General features: G+C 41.0%; 2 protein-coding genes across 2 annotated transcripts; both read right to left on the bottom strand.

Moving 5' to 3' along the window:
- Nucleotides 1-2576: 2576 nt before the first annotated feature.
- Nucleotides 2577-4415, bottom strand: rnf151 (ring finger protein 151). The gene is made up of 4 exons (XM_076298804.1): nucleotides 4386-4415; nucleotides 3953-4098; nucleotides 3300-3396; nucleotides 2577-3083 (listed from the first exon to the last, which is right to left on the bottom strand). Exons 1-4 carry the CDS (start codon nucleotides 4413-4415, stop codon nucleotides 2577-2579), a joined length of 780 nt encoding a protein of 259 aa, XP_076154919.1.
- Nucleotides 4416-16525: 12110 nt separating this feature from the next.
- noxo1b (NADPH oxidase organizer 1b) lies at nucleotides 16526-20814 on the bottom strand. Its single transcript, XM_076298415.1, has 8 exons — nucleotides 20688-20814; nucleotides 20434-20514; nucleotides 20257-20329; nucleotides 19926-20103; nucleotides 19466-19668; nucleotides 18974-19087; nucleotides 18635-18752; nucleotides 16526-18217 (listed from the first exon to the last, which is right to left on the bottom strand). Exons 1-8 carry the CDS (start codon nucleotides 20751-20753, stop codon nucleotides 17665-17667), a joined length of 1386 nt encoding a protein of 461 aa, XP_076154530.1. The 5' UTR covers nucleotides 20754-20814; the 3' UTR covers nucleotides 16526-17664.
- Between the last annotated feature and the right edge of the window lie 602 nt (nucleotides 20815-21416).

Genomic DNA, 21416 nt, shown 5'->3' with positions numbered 1-21416 from the left:
CAGCTGACTTCTTCAAATTGTATAGACTAAGTCAAGGCCGTAGTCATGATGTCAACATTGGGGGGGACCAAATCTGTGGTGGGGTCTGAGGGACCCCCAAACAGAATTTCAATACATTTCCTACCATGCAAAAATATTATTAAAAATCACAAACAAGTCGTTAGTTAGGTCAGTCAATTAGGGTATTCCAAACTTTTGATGGACATAGGCATGGGATGGATGGATTATGAAACCCTGGGCACAGATGCCCCCCGCCCCCCCTTCAGATAGAGGGGTCCTGAGGCATTCTCCCACGGAAGATTTTTTTATTTTTAAAAAAATGACCCACCAGATGACTTCTGGTGAGTTTTGTGAAAAGAGAAGGGTGGAGAAGAAGCAACTTCACACAGAGGCTTGGGCTTCAGGGCCCCCTGAGCTCTTGGGCCCAGTAAGCCCATTCAGTAATCCATCCCTGGACCCGTGACTCCATTTGTGTTCAAAATGTATACTTTAAAAGAAATTACAAACTAGAGTATCTTATGATAACCTCTATATTACACAGAATGTGGTTCTTTGACTTATTACTTACACCTGAAGATTAAACTAAGGCTAAGACTCATAGGTTTGGCCTAATAAGATTTTGTCTTTTAATTTAGATTTTATTATGCTGGCGGCTAATCACACAATTTTAACAGTTTGAAAGGGACAGGATTCAGGAATAGGCTACTAAGACAGGCCCCTCTTCTGTCTGACTCACTTCATGTTACCCCTGTATGCATTATAGACTGGCTTCTGACAGAAATTACGTTTTGTGCCAACATGTAGAAACACTAGGCCTACTACAGCCTTTAATTGGTGAATGGAGGTCCAAATTCCTTTCTTTGGTTATTGTCCGCGAGTCACATTAACTGTAGGCTATCATCACATTGTAAACGTTTTTTCCAACTTGTGTGCTGTCGCCACATTTGATCACGTTTTGCCTGCATGGATGCGCGATTGAGTGCGCATCTCAATAATATGCAAGATGCAACAATCATTTTCTAAGAGGCCTATAAACGGTAATTTCTGGCATTACTACTAGCATATGAATGCATTATTTATGTTGAAAGACGTGAAAGAAATGACACAGGATTGCACAAATTCATCATTTAAAATAAAACGTTTCACTTTCGCTATCATTACAAGAATAGGCTACAATATGGAACATGTTCCCTTTCAGTCTGATCGGCTCCAAACATGTATGGGATTTCCTTAGCCTGTGCTACACCTTTCCAATAAGTTTTGTGAAAATTGTACCGGTAGCTTTTGCGATATTGTTGACAGCCCTACCTCACCGCAGTAGGGTGCAGTAAATGGAAGCTTTTGATAGCGCACGCCACTAACGAAAAACGGAAAATCACCAGGACAAACCACTCAGGGATGTAGGGTAGCCTACTCTGGAACCATAGGTCACTAATTTGTGCGTTAGTTACGTTTGATTACATTTCTGATGCATGTTGGTTTCCTGTAGGCCTAGTATAGCGCTTTATTCTTTCTTTCTTTTTCTATGTACGTATATTGGGGGGGACATTTTGGTCATATTTGAATATTGGGGGGGACACGTCCCCCTCAATGTCTATGGTGACTACGGCCCTGGACTAAGTCAATTAAATTTCACAATGACTTATCAGCTGGTTCGTGGCGCAAGTACATAGATGAATGGTTATCACGTAGCCTAAGTGGTTTCATTTGGGAAGCAGGTTCGATACCCACGAGTTATTATTAGGCTATTTGTATTTATTTTTTTGGTGGCATATTCATGGTCCAGTGCATGTAGCGTACTACAGACAATTTTGACTTTTAAATATGTCATGCATATTTGTATTTGTTCGTCTCCAGTTTCCATCAGAAAGTGACAAATCTGCAAGCGGCCACATCTGTCAAAGATCACTCGTTAAACGTCACCAACGCAGCCAGGTAACATGGGTGCCAGTTGCCATGTAACACCGGCACCATTTTTGTCTAGCGGAAACTCTGCTTGAAAGATTCCAGAACTTTAGCCAAGATGTTCCACAAAGGTAATTATAGCAATCAGTCTTATGAAAGCACATTTATTGTTATATAAATTGTACACCACATGAAAAATAAGTGACCTTAATTCAAAAGAATGCTTTACAAGATTGTCTTATTCAAATACCACCCTGTGGTTTTGCTTAGGTGTGTCCTCATCATATCTCACCTAACCAGAGTAGATGCCAATTAGAATGCCCCACCCAGCAGAACTGTAACATCTGAAAGTATTTGGAAGATCTTAAACACGCAGTCAGACCTAGATCTGAAAAACACTGAGCAGCTACTGGCAAACGGCAAGAAACTCTCCCAAAAATGGTCCTGCGCAGAAATCCCTTAGCTGAACCTTCTTACGAGCTTTCAGATGCAATGCAACAGCAGCACTGCTGCACTTTGAAAGCCATTATTTCCGATGGCTTGTGCCACGCAACAATCGTTTGTTGCCATATTGAACTTTGCTCTGCGGCGAGTGGTGACTACTTCCTCTTTTTTTTGCACTGAGGCCAGCGGCCTGCGCAGCCCAAATGGCTCTTGATCTGCAGTGGCCATTAGGAGCTGCTGCTGCTACTGTTGTTGCTGTTGCCGCCGGCGACGCCGCCGCTGTTGCTGCTGCTGTTGGAGCTGGTGCCCTCGCCGGGGCTCTCGTCCTCGTCCTCCGGTTCCTCGCGCTCCTCCAGCACCTCCAGGCTCTCGCAGATGAGGCCCACCTGCCGGCGCATGTGCGCCATGGTGCTCTGCATGCGCGCCATCTTGCGGCGGAGCGCGGCGGCGATGGCCCGCTGGCGGCTGCGCTGCGCCTCGTAGCGCTGCTGCAGCTCGCGGTAGCAGTTGTGCAGCGGCTGCGTGGCGCGGCTCAGCTGCGTGCCGCAGCCCATCGGGCACAGCTGGCTCCAGTTCGGGCAGGCGCCGGTGTGCGAGTCGGCGTCGCGGCGGAGGACGCGAGCGCCGCACCCCGGGTGCGGACAGAGTAGCCACTCGAACGGGCAGGTGGAGCTGTGGAGGTACTCCTCGGAGAGGGGGAAGGTGGCCGTGCAGCCCTGCGGTGTGTTTCGACACTGATGCCAGGGGTGAGCGTAGACAAAAAATAAGAGAGAATGAGTTGGCCATTCATACCACCAAGAATATGTGTTAATGTCACTTAGGTCACCTTCCATACAGTACATCTACCTTGACTAATACACAGAGCATGTGACACATGAAGAACATTCTATAACTTTTTTATAAATTCTCGTGTTTTCACCTCTTTTTGTAGAAACTCAAAAGATCCTCACCTTGACCTGCAGGCGGCCGATGGCTTTGCTGAGTCTGAACATCACAAACATCAGGTTCTGAGTCACTGGCTTCCTGCAGCAAGGGCATGTTTCCTGTCTGTGCCAGAAAAAAAGAGTACTTTACTTGAGTCATATTCTTCGACACATTTACAAGAAAGTGGATCTTCTACTTTTCCATGATTCAGTGTCACCATCTATCAACAGTCAGTATGTGGCACTGACACATCTGTCAACACTCATCATTGGACACTGACACATATGTCAACACTCATCATTAGGTACTGAAAAATCTGTCAACACTCATCATTGGGCACTGACACATGTATCAACATTCATTACTTGGCAACTTTCATGTGTTAAGTGGGCTATTACACAAGCTACTTATCTTACTCATCTTACATAGGCTGTCACACGTCTTACTCTTTCTTTTCAACCAGTGGTGTGATGCCATTTCTGGTGGACCCTGACCATACATTCAATAATGTAGTTTCACTGTGGGAATCCCTATTTCTAAGTCAGCAGTGATCTTTAGGTTGCTTTCTTAGTCAGAATGGTGGTCCCTACTTCCTAGAGGATGTCTTGGTGGGATACTTAAAAGAAAGAAAGAAAAAACCCCTCAAAACTCAAAACAAAAAAAAGTTAGTGGTATGTACCTCTTCAGCCACTGAAGGATGCACCGCTTGCAGAAGATGTGATTGCAGGCCACTCGGACTGGGCAGCGCAGGACTCCACGGCAAATGATGCAGATCAGGTCATAGTCTGGTGTCTCCACAAACAGGTCCACTTCGTAACCTCCACTCTGGTCATATCACAACATATTTTGTCAAAGGTTTGGAGGCGTAATGTAGGTCCCTTGTTATCAATAAAGATAACCCACACTGTTGGAAGCCATTGATGGATGACTAAACTGATATCCCGCACTGTTGGAAACCGTTTATGGATGACTAAACTGCTACAAATGACTGAGTTATGGAATGTACTTCCTGTCTTAAAAATATCTCTTCCTGCAATGATTTGTGAAGGAAGTGAAACGACATTTACATTCAATACAGCAGGAAGGACATATTGCGTTCTAATTAACCTCACCTGAATCTGGTCCTGCACCGCTCTCATCATCTCTGTAAGTTCATTTCCTATTCGATATGTAATTAAACTCAAATCTGAGAGAACAGCTTCCAAATAGGACATAGTTTAGGCCTGGCCTCAGTTCACTGTGGAAACTTTGAAGTTTGACTAATTAAAACAGGTCACACTGAAACACTAACACTACTTTAACAGATAATCAAAAAACACATGAAGAGAAAAAAGAAATATATCTAATGAAAACAACTTGGGTTAAGTGAGATATGGGGACTGCTTAAGCTCCTCCACACATTACCGTATATTTTGTGTGCATGAGTGCTGCTGTGTTTGTCAGATTGGACAATGCAGAGGTCAGCCTGAATGCAGAGGCACATGACCAACTCTCCCTCAACTCGTCTAGAAGGTCAGCTGACCCACTGTGGCCAAGCTCGGTTTCTCTCACTCAACTAAATAAGCATAATTCAAATGAGATATTACTGAAATTACGGTTAAAACTGCTGAGAAAATTACTATGAATGCCATCAAATATAAAAGGTTAGTGGGAGAGAGTCATATTTTAGGTTCATTCCTCAATGCTTCAGTTTTAAAGTGCAATTTACAGTGCAATACATTTTGCATTAAACTTAGTCTGATCCATGTTAAACAAAACAAAAAAAAAACATGATTGGGAGGGAAACCAGAGCCTATGAACACAGTCCAAATCCACCACCCACAAATCTAACATGACCCAACGATGAATCAAATGTACATTCATCACCAAACCTGAACACTCACCATGTTGTATGTTTGTGTAGTTAGTGGCTCCCCGTGGACCTTGGTACCATCACCGCTGTAGAGGCCCTGTTCTCACCAGCTCCGACCCCACACACACACATGAACATGTCCTCAGGCTGCATAGAGCCCCATTCAAGACGAGGTCTAACAATGTGGTGTTAAAACAACCCGGACCCAGATCATTTGACTTCATACATGTAGCACTCATTTCCACCTGCCACTTTTACTTTCTAGCACCGGCAACTAGGAAGCTATAGTCAGTGCCAGATAATATTCATGGCAACCACCTGGGAGCCTATCTTTTTTTGTGACCATCCAGGTTTTACCAGGTGGACAAAGGTATTGCCATAGAAACCTGCGAACTTTCAATGGCAGGATGATGTTTGGAGGCCACAAATGCTATTCTCTTGGTGCTCTGCCATTTTGTAAGGGGGTTTAAATGGATCTTTAGAACACAGTGGTATATTCTGCATAATATATGCCATTCTTTAGTTTATTTACAAACACCCTTTCTCTGTTTACTATATTGAGATGGTACATGCCAGATTTGCAGGGGAACAAAAATCCAGTGTGAAAACATTACTGATCATACTATTGCACAATGCCATATGTTGAAAGGAGAACCTGTGTTCCGGGCCTGTGATGGTAATTTTGATACCACAGATGAATAGAGACCCAGTCAGACCAATAGTATGAAAAATCGGGAACAGAGTTTTATTTACAATGATGCGCATCAAGGGAGAGACAGCATGACTTCATCTAAAGATCCATCAGCTGCTCTAACTAGACAAGGAAATAGGGTTTAAATATCCTTCCGGGCTGACGGGATATGGTGTTGGTCAACCCATCTCACATGAACTACACTGAATCAGACTCTGATTAGTGGCAACCTGGCAATCCGGAGCAGATAGCTACTGACGCAGCCATGCAGAACAGTAAAACACTGCAAAGTCATAATATTCCCGCTTATCTCTAAATACATAATCACGCCCCAGCTGTGGCGCAACTGGCTGGGGCACCTGCACCGTACGCCGGCGACCCGGGATCGATTCCCGCCCCGTGGTCCTTTCTGGATCCCACCCCGACTCTCTCTCCCACTCACTTCCTGTCATTCTCCACTGTCCTATCAAATTAAAGAATTATAAAAAAAAATTTTTTTTTAAATAAATACATAATCACACACATATATACACAGAGACAGTACAGATACAACCTCAAAACAGAAAAAGTTGGGACATTGTGTAAAATGCAAATAAAAACAGAATGTCATAATATGCAAGTCTCGTAAACCCATATTTAGCAGCAAAAAGGACATATACAACATATCAAATGTTGAAAATGAAAATTTGGACTATTTCATGGATATGTTAATTCTGTATTTGATGCCAGCAACATGTTTCAAAAAAAGTTGGGACGGGAGCATGTTTACCACTGTGCTGCTTCACCTCTTCATTTAACACAATTCTGTAAATGTTTAGGAACTGAGGAGACCATTTGCTACAGTTTTGATAATGAAATGTTGTCCTATTACTCCCCGATAGGATTTCAGTTGCTCAACAGTATGGGGTATTCTTAGTCATGCTTTTCATTCCATTATGCACCTAATTTGACAAATCTGGACTGCAGACAGGCCATCTTAGCACCTGGACTCTTCCTCTATGGAGAAATACTATTTAAATATGTGCAGAATTCATTTTGGCCTTGTTTTCTTGAAATATTCAAGGTCGTCCCTGAAAAAGTAATTGCCTGGATGGCAGTATATGTTGCTCAAAACCTGTATACATCATTCAGAATTGATTGTGCTTTGCCAAATGTACAAGATGCCTATGCTGTAGCCATTAATGCTCCTCCACACTGTCATAGATCTTGGGTTTCGAACTGAGCACTAAAACAAGTTGGATAGGTTGGATACTTGGATAGGCCCTCTCCTCTTTAGCCCAGATGAGTCCATGATTTCCAAAAAGAATGGCAAAATTTGATTGGTCTAACCACAGGACCTTTTTCCACATTACCTCAGTCCATTTTAAACAAGCTTAGGCCCAGATAAGAGTGTGGTATTTTCTGTATCAAGCTTAGGCCCAGATAAGAGTGTGGTATTTTCTGTATCATGTCTCAATACAATTTTAGCTGTTACAATTTTGGTTGTAGTTTTTGAGTATCAAACTGGGCACATAGACAATATCAGAGGTTTTTCTGAGCCTATACAATGACAGGTCTGGAGACAGGTCTGGTGTTGATGCAATGCCATCTGAGGTCCAAAAGACCACGGCCATCCAATTTGTTTTTCAGCTATTTCCCCTGTTTGCAAAAATTTCTCTGGATTCTCTGAATGTTTTAATAATATTATGTCCTATAGATGATGAACTCCCTAAATACATCACAATTTCATGTTAAGAAGCATTAAAATGACATTGTTTCATAATTTGTGCACACAGGTTTACACAGAGTGATCTTTACTTCTAAGAGACCCTACCTCTCTGGGATTCTCTTTTTCATACCCAATCGTGTTGCCAGTTACCCTAATTAGTTATGAAACATTCTTACTTTTGTTTTCTTTATCATTAAACAACTTTTCCAGCATTTTGTTACCCCCGTCCCCACTTTATTTGAATCATGTTGCTGGTATCAAATTCAAAATTAACATATATGTTCCATGAAATAGTCAAATTTGTCATTTTCAACATTTGATATGTTGTCAGTGTCCTTTTTGCAACTAAATATGAGTTTAATTGATTTGCAGATTATTGCATTCTGTTTTTATTCGAATTTTACACAACATCCCAACTTTTTTTGTTTTGGGGTTGTATCATACCGAGTCATTACGTAGAATCATACTTTTAGTGTCAAAGTGACCCACTAGTGAGAAATGCAGAACATTAAACCACATATTGGAATATTGGACATAATGCTCGATTCTACTTTATCTCACCATGATCTAGATAAGGATGTCAGTTTAGTTACTTAGTATAATGGCTAAATAATGTTATGAAAGACAGAAGCTAGTCAAACTAGTACACATTTCTAATAATAAACCTCCTATTTCATCACACCTGTGCGAAGCAATCAGTGTTGCCTAATCAGGTCATAGGTGATGTCCCAGAGTAGAGTATATCTCAGAGGTCATTTGCTGAAGTACACCCACGCAAAGCCACTCAGCAGGTGGCAGCATGTCCTCTCCAAGGAATGTTCAAACTCGGAAGTAAGCCAGGATTCCTTTGGATCATTATCACAAGGATCTCAATGGCGTACGTGACCTGTGTCCACACTTGTCATTTGCATGCCGTAAAAAGCATGTCTCATGAACTGATTAAATTGTACATACGGATATAAAAGCATTGATAATAACAATGGATCAGAGCAATCACAACATATACTCAATTGCACCAGTTTTTTTTTTTAATTATTTTTATTGTTGTAGTAATCTTGTTAGTTTCTCATGTTTGCACGTAAGTTATCTTATAATAGAGTTTATGGCAGCTATTTCAATGGAATCCAAATGTAAATTTATGGTAGTCATGTGCACAGATTGTGTGCTCAACTTATCTATGACCTTGTGTGACTACCAAGACCTTCCTTTAAGGAAGTTTATGTACTCATACTTAGAAAGAATGCTGCTATGCTGATATTACTGTAATGTAATTTAAAGCACACCTGAGGAAGTATGCATTGATGTATAGACACAATAGTAAATGATGTACAGTCACATACTAGTGTACTGTTCCTTGTGGACTCTTCTGACAATGGTCGGTTCGCGACCTACCCAACTCACGTGCGCACATGAAAGTTTCACGTGAGCACATGAAAGTTTCAGGTGAGCACATGAAAGTTTCATGTGAGCACATGAAAGTTTCATGTGAGCACATGAAACTAAACTTTAGATTTTTTTTTTGCTCATGTCCCCTTAGGGGCTCTGTATAAAAGAGATTTAATCAGTGATTTAATCTGTACAGAGTCCCCTTAGGGGCTCCGTACTTTTATGACCTGTGATAGTTTTTCAGAGTTTTTGTTTGCAGCCCTTTTTTCTGTAGGGTTTTTTTTTCTGAAGGTTCGTTAAAAAAACAAAAAAACAGCAGAGGTCATACATATTTGCTGTCACACAAGACTGTCTGTGGTGTTTCAAGGGAATGTGCAGAACTTGCTTAACATATGGAGATGCCTCAATGCAATCTGCAATAATCTGTAATCACATCCTAGTTAGAGATACTGTAGGAAAGGTGTGTCCTTTTTTTTACAATTTATACTGTTTTACATATCCGGGTTGGGTTTACAATAGGGGTGTAAAGATTAACCGATATGTATCGGTATCCGTTTTTAACGCGTAAGATACGGCTACATCGATATGTGAAGCCCCGTATCGGAATAAAACTGAAATGAACCGGTCGTTATATTGATTTACTTATTACAAATCGGTTCATAACCTTTTCTGCTCGCTCAGACTCTGATTTACGTTGCAAGCAGCGCGTTCATCCCACTTCCTGTTTTGAAACTACACATGGCACGGATTTGTGGGTAATGAAGTTCGTTTTGGGCTACACTCATTGCCCAATGTCGTCAAAGGACTTCATTACCCATACATCTACCGCAACTTAAGCACGTGACAACTCGCACTCTGTCGGTGTTTGACAGTTTTTACTCTTTTGTTTGTCAAAATCCAGCGCGAAATTAAACACTTACTATAGCATTCTTAAACGGCAACGATAGTCTGTAGAGTAGCCTTACGTTTGATGAAGGGATTTCCTTAATACTAAAGAATAATTTGGCCCTTGCTGCTTAAATGTACAAATTATTATTATTTTGTTTATATTCACTCAGACTTGGAACAAAATAGGCCCAGTTCATTGATATGTAGGCCTATTTTGTTGTAGGCAATGAGAAAAGGCCAAGATTGTCTTAAGCACCGTTTTATTTTATTTCGGTATTGTCTTACCTCAACAATAGGCAACAGCTCCTTGAAAACAATCAGATATAACTCTATAAAATCTATAAAGTCTATAAAAATGTATTTTCATGTTGTATTTGGCTGCTTTGTTTGGCTGAAATGTAGACTATTCTTTTTTCATTTCAATACAGTATATGATACAAACCTCAGTTTAGATAATCATATTCACACATTTGTTTTTGCCTAATTGACATGACCATGATAATTTATAATATAAAATTAATGTGCACCTTAAGCAAATGATAAAAAATCTTTCAGAATGCTTTCCATTCTTCAACTGCATCGAACTGCATCGAATCGCATCGAATCGTACTGAATCGTTTTTTATGAACATGTATCTTTTCTTGTATCGAATCGTGCCCATGTATCTAGATGTGAATCGTATCGTCTTTTACATGAGAGATTCACACCCCTAGTTTACAATTTATTTCCTGGTTGGGTTGAGCGTAAATGTTGCTTATATAACTGGAAGACACTCCCACAAGTTCAAACATGGCACTGTAAAGATTTCCTGCAAAGGCCTTGGCTCAAAGAAGTGGAACATCTTGTTGCATAAATGTAAAAAGATGATACCAAGTGAGACATCTTGTCAAACCACTTTCTCTGTATGGGAATTCAGTGTTATCTCCAAGCAGGGCTGCCAATACACCCCATGGAATTAGATGATAATGTTATCTAACATCATAAAAGACTACAATGTGGAAGTGATCTAGCCTGACTAACGTCAGACCTCATCTCACTGAGATGGGGTCTGGGAACTAGACATTCATTTTCTCGTATTTGAAACGTGGTTTACGAATGCCCAGAGCCGTTTATTGGGCGCAACGAATGTCTATCAAATGCGTCTGTACGTAGCTCATAACGGCTTCGGTGTGTCATCATCGTCTTGCTGTCCTCCCTCCGTTCTGTGATTGGTCCCCTAACTAAGGCGAACATTTTCTACATGGAATCCGGGATGCCTAGCAGCGTGAATAAAATCGCGCGCATAAGGCAGCATGGGAAAACCCAGGCTAGAAGTGATCATAAATCTTAAACCACTACACAGATAAAAATAGAAAGATATTTTGTTTGTGGAAAGAGAAAGGAAAGTAGAACCGAAACCCAATTATTTCCCAATAACATAATAACTCTATTGTAATGAAAATCAAAATGTCATCATTTAAAAAAAGTAATAATCTCCTTATATTGTAATAACTTGGTCAATGTTTAGGTAGCATCCCACCAATAGTTGGAGGCCAAGCAGTGAGCTAGACATTGGCAGAGTTGGCATGGAAATGTGATGCCGATGAAAGTTGTTTGCAAAGACAGCACAATGCAACCACCCTCACAGCTACACATTTCTCATGGCTGGTTTGTCTGATATGACTGCAACAGTACATTTCCAAAATAAACAAAGTGGAAATCTAGTTCAATAAGAGAAGCGGGTGTTCTGGGAGGTTTAACAATACAAGTATTGCCATAATCAGTTTGACTCATTGCTTAACAAAGGCACATATCTGGGTTTCCCCTAAGCCAACGGGACAACTTTGGGAAGTTCGCCAGAAAGACCTATTCATTTCAACTGTTTACCCAGAAAATATCAAATGAGTTGCACCTGTGTGTACTTCAAAGTTAAATAGTTCAGATTTTATGACAACTCATTATGACAGAACATTCCACTGACATGGCTGAAGTCTTAAGAACAAAACACACTAACAGCCACTGGCTTCTGAGATGAAAGATGTTTTGTCCGCAATGCATTTTAATGAAATATCATGTAGGCTCCCTTTTCTGATATAATTGTTTTGAATTATTCTGTGATAAGGTAAGGGTCAACTGTTTGTATTCAAGTAGGGTGGGTATTATGTGTGCTTGTTGATAAAAAAAAAAAGAGAATTGAAGATGGCAAACACAATTTCCTATTGTTCATCACAATTGGCATGATTTATTGGAAGGTTATACAAACAGTTTATTTATTTACACTAAAATGTGTCACCAAATTGCAACACTTGTAATACTGTGCCAAAGGCCACACAGGAGAGAAACGGGTGTTCTGGGAGGTTTAACAATACAAGTATTGCCATAATCAGTTTGACTCATTGCTTAACAAAGGCACATATCTGGGTTTCCCGTAAGCCAACGGGTCAAATTTCCAATTGTCACCTAATACAAAATCTCCTGTATCATATTTCCAGACAACATATTTCTGGACCAAAGTTAAGAAATCTTGGACAACACTGATGATCTCATGTAGGCAAGTATTGGTACAGCTATCCGGTGGCACTGCGTGGGCTTGACTGAGTGATTTGGATGATGGCCACCTGGATGGTGGCTCTTAGCTTCATAGTTCCCATGGCTGAGGTCTTCAGCTGCTCCATTAAGGAGCCTGATCAGGGGGTCAAGGTGGGGTATGATGGGGGAGAACAGACTATACTGGACTGGACAAGGCAGTGATGGAACTAAAGAGGGATGCCAGTGAGCCCCTTCACTAAATCCTATCGATTTTTGTGTGTGTGTGTGTGTGTTTAGACTGCAGTTGGCAAGATGTTTTTATCATATTCACTGAAACCGACACTATGCTCTAACAGAACAACATAAATCAGCTGGTTTTAGAAAAAACCCAGCACTACCTCCACCTAGAGCCTGTTATTTGTTTTGCAAAAATCCACAGCTCATACATACAACATAAATATTTTTCTAGTCACCAGTCTGTTATTATGACCGCCGCGCAGCGAAGGCATATAGGTTTAGTCAGATTTTTTTTTTTTTTCTTTTTCGCATGTCCAAATTTCCGTCAAGGATTCCCGGGACACTGTAAGACCGGGGTACACGAAACTTGGTGGGCATGTAACCCCACATGGATAGCATGGAACCATCATTTTTTGTTTTGATCTGTAGCCCCCCCCCCGCTGGACTGGACCCCTGAAAGGAGGGTAGGGCAGACACAGTTTTCTGTGAATATCTCGAGAACCGTAGGGTTTAGGAGGACTTTTTTTTTTTTTTTTTGATCTCAAGGGGCGATGTCAACCCATTCCATAATAACCACTCATTTCATGTATAGCGCCACCTAGTTAAAGCAACACCAAAGAGTTTTTTGTACCTTAAAATAATGTTTCCAAAATCGTTTCAGTGGTTCATCAACTCGTAACAGGGTGAACGGCACTTTCTGCATTCGCTTCGCGGCCCTCTATCGGCTATTACCGCACTATGTAAGTTTGCTGCATCGGGTAGCGGATCTGTAGTTCGATGGAATGAGACATGAGAAACTACAAATTTCACTTGCATCTGATGTCGCAATACATCGTACTTTCATAAAATCATGCAACTTATTCTACCTTGTCTGTGGACATTGTTATTTGCAAAGCCGGTGCTGGATAAACAAATAGTGCGTGCGACAGATGAAAAGTTCTTTGGTGTTGCTTTAAACACAAAAAAGTAAAAAATTAGGTGTTGTAATCGCAGGTATCTGTGACCTAACATAGTCAAAACTGCACGAAATGGGAAGTGTAGGATCATTATGACACCCTCTGAATGCACGCCAAGTTTTGTGGAATTCCGTTCATGGGGGGCCACACAATAAATTAATTTATGTTACTATACCCCAACTGGCCTATAGGTGGCCAGAGACAGTTTTCTGTGAATATCTCGAGAACCGTAGGGCCTAGGAGATCCACCTTTTTTTTGTATGTTGGTCTTAAGGGGGCATGTCAACCCATCACATTGACACTTATTTCATGTATAGCGCCACCTAGTTAAAAATTAAAAAGCAAAACATTGTTTTCACAATATTTCTGGCTGACATGGTCAAAACTGCACGAAATTGAAAGTGTAGGATCATTATGACACCCTCCGAATGCATGTCAAGTTTTGTAAACTTTAGTTCATGGGAGGCCTTACAATAAAATAATTTATGTGTACATTTAGTGACCGTACACCAACAAGGATTCCCGGGACACTGAAAGACCGGGGTACAGCAAACTTGGTGGGCATGTAACCCCACATGGATAGCATGGAACCATCGTTTTTCATTTTGATCTGTAGCCCCCCCGCTGGACTGGACCCCCTAAAGGAGGGTAGGGCAGACACAGTTTTCTGTAAATATCTTGAGAACCGTAGGGCCTAGGATGACCAATTTTTTCTGTATGTTTGCCTCCAGGGGTCATTTTAACCCATTCCATGTGCATAAACAGATACACACGCACACACATACATTCACAGTAATCATTCGTATGACACATACTCACACAGTAGACATATGTACGCATGCATGCACATGCACAAACACAGGCACATACGCAGGCACACACACAAGCACACACACACACACACACACACACACACACACACACACACACACACATAAACATAAACATGTACACGCACACATGCACACAAGAATTTCTCAGAATTATTAACAGGCAAGATGGGGGTGGGGTTGTATAAAATGAATTTTACATGTGAAATCTATGAACTAATCATGTTTTGGTACTTGTTGTCTGGCAGATACCAATGAGAATTGAGTGTGGATAATGCAATTTAGTGAGACAGTTAGAATCATATAGGCCTTTCCGCGTGATTTATTTTTGTGGAAAAAATGTGCTGGACTGGGCGGCGGTCATATTTTGTACCGCTCTGCGGTACATCTAGTTTTTAAAATCTTCAGTCTGTTATTTACTAAATCTTCAATGTTTTTGTAAGCTTGCTAATTTTTCCTCTATCAGGGGAAGCAATGTCACTCTCCCTTATCACCATCTTTAAGAAATATTTTTTTATTGTTATGCAGGTTACACTCAGTTCTACCTCCCAGTTACCCCATAGTGCTTGCTCAATGGGAAATCTGTTCAACCACCTGGATGGTAAGGAGCTTCCTACAACACAACGAAAAGAAAACGGAAATAATTATTGATTAAATTAAATTAAATAAGTATTTTGGGGCATCCTAGCTCTGTTGCAGACTTCATCAATGCACTTGGTCCCTTTTCTACACTCTCTCACAATGTAGTTAAGCATCTTGGTCTTTTCTTGAATTCATCTTTGACTTTTAACAAACAGTCATCACTGTGGTGAAGGGTAGCTTTTTTCAGCTTAGAATTATATCTGAATGAAAAAACTTTGTATTTTATAAGGATATGGAATCACTCATTCATGCCTTCATCACATCACACCTGGACTATGCAATTCTCCACTAGACTACTACTAGTCCCAAATGCAGCTGCCAGATTATTAACTGGAACTAAAAAATTAGAGCACATTACTCCAGTGTTGTCTCAACTACACTGGGGTTACCTGTGAGATTCAGAATAAACTTTAAACAATTTTTACTATTGGCTTTTAAAGCTCTGAATGGTTTATAACCGCAATATTTGTGATGTACCCTTAGGTCACTCAGGTCTTCCTCCCAACAATTCTTTCCTGTTCCCGCCTTAGAACCAAAGGTGACCGGGCCTTCTCTTTTGATGCTCTCCTCTCTGGCTCTGGAGTAGCCTAGTCTCCCTTCCCTTATCCAGTCCAGCCCTATCTTAGATTATTTCACATCTAATTCACATTCCTGAATTTGCATAAAGACATAAAAACATAATACATAAAGGCATATAGAAGAGCATGTTTGGCGAGGTCTCTGGCCATGGTCCTGAAGGGCTTCGCGGAATCGTGCCGGAGTCGACTGCGCAGGCAGGAGTTGTGCAGGATTCTGCCATACACCCCCTTAGTCCTTAACTATGGAAGACGGGGTGGCGTAAGCAGAGGTGGTGGGTTGCGAGCGTAAGTAACCCCGATGCTGCAACTTTGGTAGGTAGACTGCGAATAAGTAACCTGACTGATTGAAGAAGGAGGCGTGGCAAATTCCATCACGCTCCTCCCAAACTTCCGTTTGTAAATGCCATTTTAAAAATCATTTTTTTTTTAGCTTTTACACTCTCTAATATCCCCTATGGTTTCATTTCTTAAGAACATTCTTATTTTCATTATAATTTTCTTTGCTTATTTTACTTTTACTTCATTATTAACACTAAGATCACTACTATAATCACTATTTTACAAAATTGTGCTCTCATTTAAATTTTTGTAAAATGAGCACACAATATAAGAAAATCTACCTCCAAATCCAATAGAGTCCACAATTTAGTAAAACGAGAGCATTAGTAATATATATATTTCACAATTGCCAGTCCTTTATTATTATTTTATTTATTCTTTTTTTCAATTTGTATCATATTATCATTTGTTATTTTGTTATTATTCATATTTAATCATTTATAAAGCACTTTGGGTCAACTCTGTTGCATTAAATGTGCTGACTTGATTTAGTTGAATTGGTACATTGAGAGAATGTAACATTGCTCCACTTAGGTTTGGGTGGAATTGAGCACACTTAGAAAGTGTGGACTTGAGGGCCTGAATTCAAGCACTACAGTGTGATATTGTATTATAAATACTTCATTGGCAGAGAGCGTTATGTTTTCACTCACAAGTAGATTCATTTATTTCAGTTTAAAGTCATAAAAGAAATATCATGTCACAAGGCAAAGTGAAAAAAAAAAGTTCCAGTGTGGAATACAAGAGGCTTCAAGCCATACATACCTTTCAAATGAGGTCATCCCTGACATTCTGACATAAAAAGCTGAGCAAACATTTCTCAGACAACCAATATATAAACAGAAAAACAAACAGACAAGGAAAAGAACAACAAGAACTACAAACAACTGGATTAGTCAAAATCCTGAAAAAAATATGGTGCTTTGGAGAACTTTGGAGAGACAGGACAGTCAATAGACATCGGATAAGAATGACACCCATACAGATTGGAAACGATAAGAAAAAAGATAGACTAAAAAGATAGTAACTATGGAGCCGAAACAATTCAGTATCCATCAATTCAATACACCCTGATCATAGGCAGCATACATGATACTGTATTTAATACAGTTTGAATACAGTTAAAATATGGTACATACATATGCATGTAGATAATACATTATTCAGCCCTTGCGCCATTTTGTTTTTCCTTGTCAATCCTCTGTTAATGTCCTGTCCTATCAACTCCACTGAATCCTGTTCTAAGTCTCAGCTAGACATAAAATTCCCCTCTCATCTATGACATCTCTCCAGTATGTGAACCTGGGCTGTCCACTCTATCAGCGAGAAGATTTCTGGACGTCATGGCAGCTTTACAGGTGTGTAACACCCAATCTTTAAATACGGGCAGAGAATGTGTCTCCACCAAGTGACTAGACAAATCAACTCATAATACACAACGCATGCATCATTTGGACCTTGAGAAAATACACCCATAACATGCATTATATAACCTTATATAACCTGCTGGGTTAGTCATAATCCCATTCTGGCAAAATTAGTATGGCACTGCATAACACAGACATAAGCAGTGCACATTAGCAATATATAATAATGACACATGAACTCCATAAAAGTAGCATGGAGCCCATACAATTAAGTAGGCCAATGAAATACTCCCAAGCATCTGACAACATGGTCTGGGTTATGTTATGTTATGTTAATGTTCTGTTGATCTACTTCGCAGAAGTCTCTTCTTGCTTTTGCTCAGATGCGGCACATTTCAGTTTCTGCTCGCTAGCCCGCCTGGATCTCGTGCTGCTGTGGGAAGAGCCGGGCCCTGGAGGCCATGGCTGCCTTGCGGGTGTAGGTGGTGCAGCGGGCGAAGATCTCCTGGGTCTGGGGCCGGGGGGGCACTCTGGGCGGGACACTGGCGGTGGTGGGGCTGCCACTGGGGCTGGGACTTCCGCTGGGGCTCGTCTCACCGCTGGACACCCCGGATGCCTCCTCCGCCTCCGTCCCCGACAGGCTCCCTGAGGAGCTGATGCTGAAGTCGGTGTCGTCGCTGGCTGTGCTCATGCTGCTCTTGCGGCTGTCCGGCTCCTGGTGGTCTGCGGAGGCAGGGGCGGATGCCGCACCATCGGGCGTGCTGTGGGCACGCACTCGGCTTCGTTCTAGAAGGTTCTCCAAGGAGCGGGAGTGACTAGTCGGGGCCAGCCGTCCACGCGGGCTGCCCGGCAGCTGGGACAGGTTGAAGGTAGAGCTGTGGAGTTTCTTCTGGAGGCCAACGTACGGGTTGTTGTAAGGTTGGAGGTACATGGAAGGCACATAACCAACCCTGCCATTGTATCTGCCAAGTAACAAGATCAGAGAGTCATTAAAGCTGATAAAATTGATAAGCACATAACACATTCTCACCTGACATCTGTAAGAGAGGTCAATCATTGACCAGCATTAGATAAAAAAAAAGTCACATCTATCTTTTTGTTTTCGTTCTCAGACAAAACCAACATAATGCTCTGAAATTGATACGTCAGGAGCCCAGAGGGCAATAAGTTCAGGTTTTACTACATGATGATGTCTGGCAACATGCTCTTGAAAGGTATTGCGAAATCTGGAAAGGAGCCTTTGGAATTTCCTCAGCACTACGTGTTCAAACAACACTACGTGGCTAACAAGTGGAAACTCTTCCTGCCAACCCGCCTTCATTTGCTTTCCTATTTCCCAGCCGGACGTTATTGGCATTCCATAGATGAGGAAAACGTACCTGATAAGCCACCAGCCATCATCAGACTTGCGCAACACTTCCACCACAGAGCCAATGTTTACTGATACTTCATCTCTTTTTTTAGAGATATAGTTTCTTGCTGCACAGTACAATGTATCTGTTGGTAGATGACATATAGTAAATAAAAAAAACATATGAGACAAATAATTAGTTTGTAGTCATATAAATGTATTACATTTGAATAATTCATGAAATAGACATTTAATAATATTGTAATTCTTTGATTTGTGTTATACATTTTTACTGATTATATACTCTGTCTCAGTGCATTTTGGGCTGGCTGGCATTTTGCATGATGAAAATGAGATGGTTTCTTACCTTCAAAGGAAGCAGCATCCAAATCATCCTCGTCCTCTTCCTCATCACACGGCTCCAAGTATGGGGCAGGAAACCATGCAAGACATTTCGCCTCATTCTCCACAAGCCACCAGCCTGCCAGACCAGAAACATGGATGTTCAATCTATATGTCTGCTGTCAGACACACACACACGCACGCGCGCGCGCACACACACACACACACACACACACAGCACATAGCACACAAAGCTCCAAAATGATAAGCCTGAAACATGAACCTATACAACCTGTGTTTCATATATCCTAGCTATGCACTTAACAAATGAATTCTACTCTGGGCTGAGATAAGCTGCCATTGTTCACACAAGTGAAGTGACCCAACAAGAAACTAGAAGAATCATGTGAGTATCACAAAAATGGAATTTCTTTAAGTCTGTGTTTGAAGGAACAGACCCAAAGGATTGCAATTTGCAATGGTAAAAGACAAGCATGGGTTGACAGACATACTGTACCTTTTTGGTCTTTGATGAGGACATCCAGGGTTTCATCTACATCCACTTTGAAGGGTCTATTCTTGGTGTCCTTGGTCTCGTAGGGGGCAACAGTGCGGTAGGTCTGAGTCATGAAAGGTTGGGTGACGTTGCCCATACTGAGGCGCTTGCTTTGTAGATTTGCTGACCCTTCTCCTAGGTCATCTGATGGAACTATAATGACGCTGTAAGAGAAAGGGTGGTAATTTATCCATGTATAATATTACCAACATCAAATAATTTAGCAATATAATTTATTCAGATGGTCTTCACTTGTCTTACTTGTCCTGTTTTACTTGTATTCTGCACAATGACAATCAAGTTGAATCTAATCTAATCTAATTTAGTCCACAGAGAACAAAGAGAAGACTTTGAAGAAGATTTTGAGACTGTCGCTATGATATCTGACCAACCTCAAACAGAAAAAAACCCCCACACTCACCTGTTTTTGGCAAACTCTGGCTCTAGGTCATGATCTTTTGGCCGAAAGAACTGGATGACCTCTGAACTCTGTGTGACGCTGGGGTCACACTGGAGCAGCTCTGTACAGTATTTCTCCAGAGCTTTGACCCGGTGGACACTCTTACTCGGTCCCTTCTTCTGGAAGTTCTTCTTCACGCCTATTGTTGAAAAAAACATGATATTTCAGTATTAGACCAGTAATTGCATTGCAAATAAGGATTTAGCACACAAAGTGAGCATAGCACACCAACTGTACTATTTTATTTCTACTGTACTGATATATTTGATAGTGGCTGGCTGGTATACTGCACCTCTGAATCTGGGGAGAATTCTGTCAGATTTGCGTAATGGAGTTGCCGATGGATGTTTCTTTTTCAGCTGTTTCTGTTTGAAGACAAGAGTTTTGCAAGTTCAGAGGAGTATTTTATAAATTATTAATATTATAATTATTATTTTTTTTTTCTTTCTGGAGATTTATTCCAACTTACATGGAGTTTTTTGAACTCTTGGAATGATCTGTAGATGATCACCTCATTCCTATCAGACCAGACCACAGAGGTCATGAACATCTGCAAAAAGTGAATAGAAGATTAGCTGTATCAGCATGATGATGAGCATAAAATAGATGAAATAGTTGAATATACAGCATATGCAAGTACAGTGTGTGTGTGTGTGCGCGTGTGTGATAGAGAGAGAGAGAGAGAGAGCTGGAGGGAGATGTTCTTTGTCTTGATGGTCTTACCTTAACTTTATCTTTGTGCATCACTCCAATAATGCGCACATTAGCTGGAAAACGTTGATCATCCATAACGAATAGAGCAGACCAGTGAGTCTTGTCACATGAGCGATGGGTTTGATACTGACACCCATCCCTGAGCTCCGTTTAAATACGCATGTCAAAGGCGGAGTCTGGAAAGAGTGGGCGCACGTGCACCAGGAACAAAGCGCATTTTTCCGTTGACAGGAAATCAAGGCTTTTTCAAGATTTGATGAGCCACCAACTTTCAACACCGAATATGGCCTGTCAATGAGTCAAATGCATTGCCATAAATAACCACGTGCTACACCCAACATAAACTAGTGGTATTTTCAAAGATATGATTGAGGCAATAACTGACATCGATTATGCCATTTCATTTCACTGAAATCGCGAGTTGATTAGGTTACTGTGAACACGGAACTGATCAAAATGTGTTTTAAAAAAAAACATTTTGAAAAAGTTTGAAAACTGTGGAAAAATAGTCTTAAGGCTAAACTTTGATATAGCCTACAAGCTGAAATTTGGTAGGCTAATGGGTGGAATTGTAGGCTACACAAATTCGCCCCGAGGAAATGTTCAGAATTCTTGGACGTTTTTTGGGGTAGTGAGTCAGATAGAAAGATAGATAGATAGCCTACTTTATTGATCCCCAAGGGGAAATTCAAGGTCTCAGTAGCATACAGACATCACACACAACCAACATGCACTTAC

This window comes from Alosa pseudoharengus, unplaced genomic scaffold (genome assembly GCF_046254945.1).
Source record: "Alosa pseudoharengus isolate Yale_2024_CS ecotype anadromous, Long Island Sound unplaced genomic scaffold, YU_APseudo_1.1 YU_APseudo_1.1_scf_21, whole genome shotgun sequence".
In the NCBI taxonomy this organism is placed as follows: domain Eukaryota; kingdom Metazoa; phylum Chordata; class Actinopteri; order Clupeiformes; family Clupeidae; genus Alosa; species Alosa pseudoharengus.
The sequence above is the reverse complement of the archived record's forward strand: the minus strand, read 5'-3'. Positions and strand labels throughout refer to the sequence as shown.

Bases quoted from the DNA above. Each gene is read 5' to 3' on its own strand.
- rnf151 (XM_076298804.1), bottom strand. From the start codon at position 4,415: ATGATGAGAGCGGTGCAGGACCAGATTCAG. The intron at 4,099-4,385 runs GTGAGGTTAATT...TGATATGACCAG, and splicing joins CGGTGCAGGACCAGATTCAG to AGTGGAGGTTACGAAGTGGA. The intron at 3,397-3,952 runs GTACATACCACT...TTTCTGGCACAG, and splicing joins ATCCTTCAGTGGCTGAAGAG to ACAGGAAACATGCCCTTGCT.
- noxo1b (XM_076298415.1), bottom strand. From the start codon at position 20,753: ATGGATGATCAACGTTTTCCAGCTAATGTGCGCATTATTGGAGTGATG. The intron at 19,088-19,465 runs GTACAGTATGTC...CTGGTCTGGCAG, and splicing joins CCTCATCAAAGACCAAAAAG to GCTGGTGGCTTGTGGAGAAT. The intron at 18,753-18,973 runs GTAAGAAACCAT...ATCTACCAACAG, and splicing joins GGATGCTGCTTCCTTTGAAG to ATACATTGTACTGTGCAGCA.